Consider the following 10,759-nt stretch of genomic DNA (forward strand, 5'->3'; position numbering starts at 1 on the left):
AATCAGGAAATTCTGAAGAGATACAGAAAACTGAACAGAGCCCTACGCAGGAACCAAAATCACAAACCCAAACTCAGGACCACACAATTTTTTATCAACACAGTGATGTCAAGAAACGTGACGAAACAGACTTAGATGAACAATCTGTAACCTTAATTAAAGATAACACTGAGGAATCACAGTTGACTTCAGGTAGTGCATACATTGAAAAGACAGTACATTTTGCTGATACAATTCAGTGTGACAGTGGAAGCCTTAGCCCACAGGGAGAAGCACCAGGGTCGTCACAGAAGGAGACTATGTCTGTGAAGGAGCTGATGAAATCATTCCAGCCTGGGCATGATCCCTCAAAAACAAAAGCAGAGCTTTTTGAACACAAAGCCAGAGCTTCTTATGTTTCAACATTGATATCTGAATCAGAAGATTCTGTAGAGATACAGATGGACAAACAAATTCCTACACAGAGTGATGTCAAAAAATATGACAAAACAGACTTAGAGGAACAATCAGTAAAGTTAAATAGAGATATCTCAGAGGAATTACTGTTAATTTCAGGAAAGACAGTCAAATTTGCTGATACAATTCAATCTGACGATGGAAGTGATTGCACAAAGAGAGAGGAGCCAGAGTTGTCAGAGAAAGAGAGTACTTCTGTGAAGGAGCTGATGAAAGCATTCCAGACTGGACAGGACCATTTGAAAAGTAAAGCTGAACTGAACACAACAGCATTTGAACACAAAGCCATTGCTTCATCTTGTATTTCAACACTGATACCTCAATCGGTAGATCCTGAAGAGATACAGAAAACTGATCACAGTGCCATACAGGTGCCACAGTCGCAAACCCAAATACAGGATCTCACAATTTTTCACCCACAAAGTGATGTCAACATGCATGAAACATTGGATTTAGAGGCTCAAACTATAGGGTTGAAGAGAGGGCTCTCTGAGGAATCACATATCATTTCAGACATTGCTTATGTTGGAGAGACAGTAAAAATTGGTGATACAATTCAATCTGAAGATGGATGGGTTAGCCCTCAGAGAGAGGAGCCAAAGTTGTCAGGGGAGAGCCTAGTCAGGATGCAGTTAGAAGAACCAGTCACAAGCACTGGTAGGAATTTATCTGAAGACATACAGATCAGCCCTGACCGCAGACCTTCTGAGGACTTCAGTGCTGATATAAAGGCTGAGCTGGAAGAAAGTCCTGAGTACCAGATTTTCAAGCACACATCAACAGCTGAAGATGTGAACTATCAGCTGGAGGCACCTGAGGAAATGATTTTGGCTGATGATTCTGTTACAAATCCTGTATCCATCTCCAGTCACTGTATGAAAGGTTATATTGGGGAAGATGTTTCTCTTACTGAGAATCAAATGAAAGATGATGATCTAAGCCCTGAGAGTCCCAAGCATGAAGGTATGGCTGAATCTTTAAACATTAATGTTGAATTTAGGACCCATCTTTCTAGTTCAGGGGAGAGTGAGAATTGTGAAGGACTCATAGTGACTCATCAAATGACCAATGAAATGCTTACTATCTCTACAAGAAGAGAAGAAAAGTACATCATACCTTCACAGGAAGAGAAACTTCATGAAACATGCAAAGAAAATACAAATACACAAACTGACTCTGAAGTAACAGAGGACAGAGGCAAGGAGCCACATCTTCAAGAAGTCCACATTGAGAGGAAAACATCTAGCCAGGCATCCGCTGCAGTAAAAGATATGTCGGGAATGTTGTTCTTGATGAACAATGACTTAGATCAGTATCAAGCTAGGCCTGTGGCAAGTCAGACACCAGAACAGGATATTGCTCAGGAGAAATTTGAACAAATTATTGTAATGAAGGACAAAGATGAAGAAATTCTCACATTTTTCACTGATGAAACTAAAGGACCAAGAAAAGTAGCAATAGTGGGTGGCACAACACAAGAAATAGATCATGCACTAACCAAAGAACATTCGGGTACATGGGGAGGTGAAGAGGCACAGAGTGAATTTAAAGAAGATGTAAAAGATATGTCAGAGGTGTTTTCAGTCACAAACAATGACTTGGATCATTGTGTAGAAGCTATACCTATGGCTAGTCGACCAATATCAGAGGACAATGTCCAGGAGAAATTAAAAATGTTCACATCTTTCACTGATGAAAATAAAGGAGTGATATTGGATGGCACAACACAAGAAATAGACTGTACTAAAGTGAAACACAAGGTCACAGGCAGAGGTAAAGAAATGGCAGGGGAATTTAAGGAAACCCAAGCACCCGTGACTGAAGAACTCCCAATAAAGGATGAGTGGGTAGAGAGAAAGACTTCATATCAGACATCTACAAAAGTGAAGGAGATGTCAGGTATGCTATCACTGCTTAACAGTGACTTGGACAAGTACCTCAAGGACAGGCCAATGAAAAGTAAGCATCCAGAAGAGGACATTGTCCAGGAAAGATTTGAACAAGTTACTCTCACCAAAATCCAAAGATCTTCAAGTGAGGAGCAAACACCTACAATGTGTGAAAAAAATGTAGCCGATACAGATGAGGAGAATAAGATAATTGGAGAGACACATGAACAGAATTATGTGGTTGAGCTCAAGGAACTTGCACCGAGTTCTGTATTGGAAACACCATTCCAAGAAATCTGCATTGAGAGAAGGACACACCTCCAACAATCTACAACTGAGAAGGATATGTCAGGCATGTTGTCACTGCTCAGTTGTGACTTAGATCAATATCTCAAGGAAAAGCCAGTGGCAATACAATGCCACCCAGAAGAACATCTAGTCCACGAGAGCTACACACAAGTTATACTGACAAGTAGTAATTTGGAGGATAAGATAGATGTAGAGGAAAGTGAACACATGCAGACAGAAGAATGTGTAGTCACAGAAGTGTCACAAAGCTCTGTATTAGAAACACCTTTCCAAGAAGTCTGCATTAAGAGAAAGACACAGCAACAACAGTCTACAACTGAGAAGGATATGTCAGGCATGTGTCACGCTCAGTTGTGACTTAGATCAATATCTCAAGGAAAAGCCAGTGGCAATACAATGCCACCCAGAAGAACATCTAGTCCATGAGAGCTACAAACAAGTTATACTGACAACTAGTAATTTGGAGGATAAGATAGGTGTAGAGGAAAGTGAACACATGCAGACAGATGAAGTTGGAGTCACAGGATTGCCACAAAGCTCTGTATTAGAAACACCATTCCAAGAAGTCTGCATTGAGAGAAAGACACAGCAACAACAGTCTACAACTGAAAGAGATATGTCAGGCATGTTGTCACTGCTCAACTGTGACTTAGATCAATATCTCAAGGAGAGGCCAGTGGCTATACAATGCCACCAAGAACAGGAGGTAGTCCATGAGAGCTACAAAGAAGTTCTTCTGACAAAAGACAAAAAAAGAAAAAGTCTTACAATCTCCCCTGAACATAAGATGAAGTCACCAGAAGACACCAATTTAGACATTGTGGACATCAATAAAAAGAGAGCTTTGGAAAGTGGATTCCAAACATGTTCCTATGAAGATGAGGATTCCAAGGGTTTCTCATCTGAGGATGAGGCGAAGACCTCACCAAGTGCAGCATCACATTTAAATGACTATGCTAAAGAGACGGAGGACAGTACAAAGTCATATATGACAATGGATGACTGTAAGAATGATGATAGGGATGGAGTTGCTGCTGATGAAATTCTCAAAAAACACACATTTTTGCACCTACCAAGTGATTCTAACATACCACAACGACCAGTCGATTGGGAGAACCTAAACATTGTGGTATTTGATGACTCGGCTGAAGAACCATGCCATCGAGACTCACTAGAGGCAAGTCCTCTCATGGAGGATAGATCTTCAAAGACATCTCCTGATTCAATTGAGCCAAGCCCTACCAGAGAATCTCCTTGTCCAGACTCTCTTGAGGGAAGTCCTACTCAATCAAAGGACACAGAACTGAAGATGCCAGCCAAGGCAGCTGTGTATGAGGATTACGCCTCCCAACTAGAAGCATGCTTTGCTTACGACAAAAATATTTACAGGGATGAAAGTGATCACAATGATCAAGAAAACAACTATGAGATCATTCAAATGGAAGGTGAAATTAAGGATGACAAATATTCCACAAAGGGAGTAACAGATGGTAAGAATCTTCACATGCTCATAAGGCAAGACTCTCTCAACACAGATGATAGTGAGGATGATAGCAACAATAAACAATTCACCCCAGAAGAGGAAATGTTTAAAATGGCTGCAAGGATCAAAACATTTGAAGAGATGGAACAGGAAGCAAAAATCAAGAAAGACAAATCTTTAGATGTCACTGCACTGTCAGAAACAGCTGATCATAAAGATGATGAGCTAGATCTAAAACCTGGTCCGGATATACAGGCTTTTTCACATGATACAATACAAAAAAAATCAGAAAAATGTGTGACAGAAAGCACTTACACACTAAGTGAAGGAACAAACGATGAGAATGTAGAAATTCAGTCACAAATAAAATCTACTGAATCAGTTGACGGTTCATTGTGTTTAACTGCAACTCACAGAGAGGAACCTGATCCAGACAGTGAGGAATCTGTGCCACTCTTGGCAGAAAAAGAAGCTAAGATACACACTGATAAAGACACTGTAGAAGGTGACCGTTCCTCAGTCACTGACACACATTTTTTCAGCTGTCTGACAGATCAGCACCATCCAGATGGTGACAAAGAAATTGAGTTAAATCTTATCGACAGTTCTGTTAGCAAACCCCAGGCTATGTTGTCTACTAAAGAACTAGAATATGTTATTCCAGGGTGTGATGGTGAGAATGATGTAGTCTTCATTGCACAGGTTGAGGCCAAGGAACAGATTAATCTTTGTCCTTCAGAGGACAAAAAAACACCTGATAAAACACCTGTTCGAACAGGAAGTGATGAGAGAACCCCTGATCCATTTCAGTTTCAAGAGGGGAAGCTATTTGAAATGACCAGAGGGGGAGCTATTGATTTGACAAGAAGAAGCTTTGATGAAGATGGGGCAGGATATGCATTTTTTCACATAGGGGAGCATCCAGTTGATGAAGTTGGGCCAGAGGAGACTGGGGGAGGTCAAACAAATTTAATGGACAATAGTGGTTCTATTATAAACCTACAGGATGTCCCACAGTCATCTCTGAGTCAGGGTGCCGATGACAAAATTCCTACTCCCAAACCCAGAACTCTCATCAAATCCTCAAATGACAAAAATGAGAAGCCACTTTCTGAAGCTGATCTCGGCAGCTCTTTAGAGATTCAGCTTGGTTCCCCCAGTGCTTTGGAGAGACTAACCATTAGTCCAAGTGAGGTTGGAAGCCTTGAAAGCCTTGGTCTAGACTATCTAGACTCTACAATAGCTGACCTTCAATCAGACACATCCACAGTTGCCCATTCAGGGTACGCAGAGCAGAGTCACGATTCCTCAGACTCCTCTCCTGATGATGATGAAGAGGAGGAAGATGATGAAGACCAGTGCTCAGTCATAGAGATGTCCTTTCCAGCTGCACAGGCTGGCATTGCAGCATTTCATCAGGATTCACCCCCACCACTGGCAATCCGACCAGGCAGCATGATTAAAGAGGAAATAACCATGGAAGACTCACAGATATCTGAGCTGAATCAGGTTAAAAGGAAATCCGAAAAAAAGTCAACTTTGGCTCGCAGGACTAGATCTGAGGCTGATAGTCACACAAGTAAAGCCTCTAATAAAGACAGCAGGAGTTATTCTGACAGTAGTCAACCCACTAATGACCTGTCTTCCTGCAAACTTCCTGTCATGACACAACAGAAACCTCTAGCTCAGACGATCTCCTCCTCTCCCCAAAGGAAAGAAATACAATTCTCTAAGACTACAAATACATCTGTTAGGTCTTCTTTGGATGCTGATGATATCAGCAGCGGTAGTCAAAGGAGTCCAGATTCTGTTATCTTCACATATGACACTCAAGCCTTGCACAGTTCCGATTCTGATGGCAATCCGTTGCCGGGTGTGCAACAATCTTCCGGGACAGGGGACGAATTTGAATCCAGGCCTGCCTGGGATGACACGGTGGAAACTCAGATGCAGACAATCATCGATGACCAAACTGCAGAATGTATGTCAGGTATGGCTAGACCTACATAGGCTTTTGCTTTCCTATCTCTTCTCCTCGGCAGCAAGACCCCTTTTCCTCTTCCTAAGAACATAATGTCACCATTTGTCATTTTGTGTTGTTTTCGTGTGTGTTGTGATTTGTTTAGTCCCTCTTGCATTGTGTATCTTTGTGTGTATGTGTGTGTGTGTGTGTCTGTTATGAATGTGTTTTGTAAGTTACTTTTCCATCTGTATTTGTGTTTATGCAATCTCAAGATTGAATGGCCAAGTTGGTTCAAGAAGTAGTAGCTTTAACAATTTTCCATTATTGTATTGGTATTATATATTGATATCTGTACTACTAATACAGCTTTACTAATAGTAGCATGCACATTGCTTATTAGCACATTATTGACATTTCTGACACTAATGATTAAAAAACGATGTGCTAATTGTGACCAAATAGTGAGTCAACTCCTCGTCACAGTAACGAATCCAACCTTTATGTTATCATCCATTTCAACATCACAGATCCACATTTAATTTCAGAGTATTACAGCCCATAACATAGAAAAAAAGAAATAGAGGAAATTCATCTAGATCTAAATCTAGAGTGACTGGTACCTGCAATGTGACAAAACTCTTACTTTGAGGTACATAGTATTTTACATCTTAGACTGTTATTGACTGATATTAAGATTTAATGTCTGGCTCTGACGGCATTTTTTAGTGGATTGGCAGGATGATGCTGACAGGAAAGAGGAGACACTAGCTATCATTGCAGATCTCCTTGGCTTCAGCTGGACTGGTAAGCTGTGAAATCATGCAATCCTTTTCTGTTTTCAATTTAGGGAAAAGTAATATGTAGTGCATTTCATTTTGTTTGAATTGAACTGTTCAAACTGATGTATTTGTGAATAGAACTGGGGGAATAGCTGGGGTATCCCTGTTATTGCAGCAAAACACACAAAATACATTTGTTTTGTTATCTATCCCCCCAGAGCTGGCAAGAGAACTGGAATTCAGTGAGGATGATATCCAATTAGTAAGAACAGACAATCCTAATTCTCTCCAAGAGCAGAGCCATGCCTTGCTGCAGCGCTGGGTTGAGCGGGAAGGCAAACATGCCACAGGTAAACTGTGTTTTGTTCCGGCAGATTTTACTAGTATTTGTCCATATAGTACTTCAAATTCTTTAAACACTGCTGATTTTTATGTGTGAACACAGGCTATAAAAATGTATTTTATCTTTGATGTTGAATCTATCAAATGATTTGTGTTTTTATTAGACAAATATTCATACTGTACATTCAATGTAATCTTGCATTTGCAATTCTTTTATAATTTCTTTGTTTAATTTCATGTTTTTTTACTGTCTATTAATAATTGATATATCCTTCCACAGAAGACTGTCTGATTAAGAGACTAACCAAGATAAACCGCATGGACATCGTCCATCTTATTGAAACCCAGATGAACAAGTCAGTTCAAGAACAAACATCTCGAACTTATGCAGAAATAGAGAAGACACTGGATCACAGTGAAGGTAGTAACACCTTTAAACATTAATTTCAGTAACCAGTTTGAAGGTTATATCTGACACCAGGCTCCGTTTATGTGTGTGTTTTCAGTGTCAGTAGCCCTTTCTTCAGTGCAAGAGGATGCAGACAGCCCCAGAGTTGTGAGAAGGGTGGAGTCAGACCGCAGACCACCCCCAGCTGTTTCTGAAGAGGATCTCTCAGTTGCTTCCCTACTGGATATTCCTTCCTGGGCAGAGCCTATTGGTCACACTCACTCAGAGAGCATGCACGGTGACCTGTTGGAGGACCTAGAGATCCCACAGTAAATTATTCATTTCCTGAATCTGCAACATACATCTCCAGAGTAATGTAGTGTCATTGGACAGATTTCAACACCCATAGCACACACAAGAAATGTCATATAGGCATAAAGACATAAAGTAGTAAAAACTGCTACTTTTCTGGAGATCAATATTTCCCTGCATATCGATGCTACGAAATGGAACAATGGCATATCTTGATGCAAAGAGTGTGCATGCTTACATAGAACTCAAATGGGTGCAGGTATTTGGCCAGTGCCCATTGTTTGTGGGTGTTACTCTTTAGCTTTGTGGGCTCTTCATGCAAAGTCATATTTTGTAACCTAACCTTTTTTTTGTGTTACAGTGAATTGAACCCTAACCTGTGGACTTCTGAGGATGTAATTGCACAAGAACCTACAACTTACGACAACTCAGATGAGCAAGTAAGTACACTCCTCATTTCAAAAGAAGCAGCATTGGAGAGTCAAGGAACTCAGGTTTATGACCCCAAAGTGAAAGACCAGCAAGATTGCTGCAGTGTTGAAGCTGATTTCATCAGGCCTTTCCAAGGTGGCGCTCACTGCCAAGTCAAAGATGACTGCAGCCAAACCTTACCATTGAAGCAGCGTGATTGTGAAGATGAGCGAGGGCGATCATATGAAATCCTGAAGTTATCATCCATATCTATCAGAGACTTTGGCCTGAGCCTATCAGAATCAGACCAGGCTGAAACTGACTTCAGTGAGCTTTGTGATGAGTTTAGCTATGCAACACAACTTGGCAAAACAGACACAGCTAAATCCACTCTCGGAAGCATCTCTGACCTTCTGTTAGTTTTGTCACCACAGGACCACCAAGCAACTCTGGCCATAACTGAAGATGACACAGATGTAGTTAAAAAAAACAGGCTCTCTCAGAAGGTCCCACAGGTTTCTAGTGGGGATATGGGCTTCAAGCCCAAGGAAGAAAACACAAAACCCCAAGTATACACTGATGGGTGTACGAAAAACATGCCTTTCATTGATGATGATGATGTCCAGTCAATTGAACACAGTATTTCTACAGCTAAGTACAGCATGATGAAATCATACAAAATGAAAGTACCAAAAACCGATTTGCCACATGTGACATGTGACTCAACTGATAGGCACTGTAATTACTATTCTGTTAGTCCAGACAGTGACCATGTCATAGTTAGGGCAAAAAGAAAAGGTCTTTTCCTACCTGTCACCCATCTTGCACCCCAATCACCTGATCAAGATGTGACATTAGCTTCCACTTTTCTGGAATACAGCCCTTTGACCCCTGATTCTTTGGCATCTGAGGATCAGTGTGGCTCATTTTCACCAGTTGATGAAACAGGTCTCTTCCTTTCAGAGGCATGGATATTAAATGACCCCATACATAGACTGTCATCTCCTGACTCTGTCATGTCAATTTCTGATTATAGGGCAATGTCACCTGACTCTCCATTGGGAGAAAAGGGGGTCTTCCCTGACTTTTCCAGTATACTGGATGACAACCGGGCACTCTCTCCCAGATCAGATGTACATAGTTCAGCAGAAGTTACAATTAATTTAACTGAAAATAAATTACACCCCAATCAAAGACATACATTTGAATGTAAACCACAGTTTGAAAGTTCAAAAGATTTTTCAACTGCTGAAATTTTACAGTCCCTTTGTTCTGACTCCTTTGAGTCTTGGAATAAGTATAGGCCACTGTCCCCTGACTCTCAACTACCTAAATATAGTCCTACACCTGAAGGTCCACAGGTAAAGGGAGGGTTTAGAGCATTCTCACCTTTGACACCAGATACTGAGTGTGAGAAGTTATTGTGTCACGTTTCTTCTGTTAGAAGTGCATCTTCACCTGACTCAGTTACAAATATTCATGGATTTGGGCCTTCAAATAAGGACTGCCGACCAACCTCGCCAGATTCTCAGGCTTCTCAGTGCAGTTTCTCATTTCTTGAACTCTTGCTCTCTGAACCTGTCCGAGAACAACTTATGAGTCAATATTGTGATTATTATTTACTATATTCAGGAGAAAATCCACCCTCACCACTGCTGATGTCAGCCCCAAAACCAGATGAGGAAATTAGTACATCTTTCCTTGATTACTGGTTTTCTAACTTGAAACCACAATCTTCTGAATACATACCATCACCAGATGAGTCAGATAATCATTTAACAAATATTAGACAAGACACCTCAGAACACAGTAAATTACAAGAATCCACTGATTTGTATTGCATGAAAGACGCATCCAAAAGACCACCATGCTCAGAACACAGAAATCACAAACAATCTGTTGATACTTGTCATATGTACAGTCATGTACCAGTACCAAAACCAATGGTTTTTAACTTAGTTGAGAGACAAAACTACATGTTAGAGTTTCCAAATACTGTGGTTCAAAGGTTAAACACTGGAGAGTCATTACTTAAAACTGAAAGCACAGAGTGTAAGTATACATTATTTGGTGGCAAGACATTAAACCAACAATTACAGGTCTCAAGTAAATCTGTTCAAAACATATTGGGTGAAACAAAACAGGATTCTCAAAAGTCAAGATGTCTTTCAGACTTCACGGTGGACTGGTTGTTAGACTTTAGAGCATCCTCCCCAGAATCTGTTGTGTCAGTTGATCAGCGCTGTTTGTCTCCTCGGATGACATTTGGCCAGATTAATAGTCAACATTGTAACTATTACTTACAGTACTCTGACAGTAGACCCATATCACCTATTTCAACAATGTCAGATGTTGAGTATTCTGGATTTTATCTTGAGGACTTGTTTGACGACAACAGACCAGATTCACCAGACTCATTTTCTTTAC

At 40.6% G+C, this 10,759-nt stretch overlaps 1 protein-coding gene across 1 annotated transcript in view; it reads left to right on the top strand.

The window, feature by feature from the left end:
- The window catches only part of ank2a (ankyrin 2a, neuronal), a 63,065-nt gene that overhangs the window by 41,736 nt on the left and 10,570 nt on the right, over window positions 1-10,759 (top strand). The window contains exons 36-40 of the mRNA XM_035659727.1: window positions 6,827-6,904; window positions 7,098-7,229; window positions 7,502-7,642; window positions 7,728-7,938; window positions 8,283-10,632. Of these exons, the coding sequence (XP_035515620.1) occupies window positions 6,827-6,904; window positions 7,098-7,229; window positions 7,502-7,642; window positions 7,728-7,938; window positions 8,283-10,632 (2,912 nt within the window). The remainder of the gene's footprint in view (window positions 1-6,826; window positions 6,905-7,097; window positions 7,230-7,501; window positions 7,643-7,727; window positions 7,939-8,282; window positions 10,633-10,759) is intronic.

This window comes from Morone saxatilis, unplaced genomic scaffold (genome assembly GCF_004916995.1).
Source record: "Morone saxatilis isolate NCDOM2014 unplaced genomic scaffold, NCSU_SB_2.0 Contig17, whole genome shotgun sequence".
Lineage (NCBI taxonomy): Eukaryota > Metazoa > Chordata > Actinopteri > Moronidae > Morone > Morone saxatilis.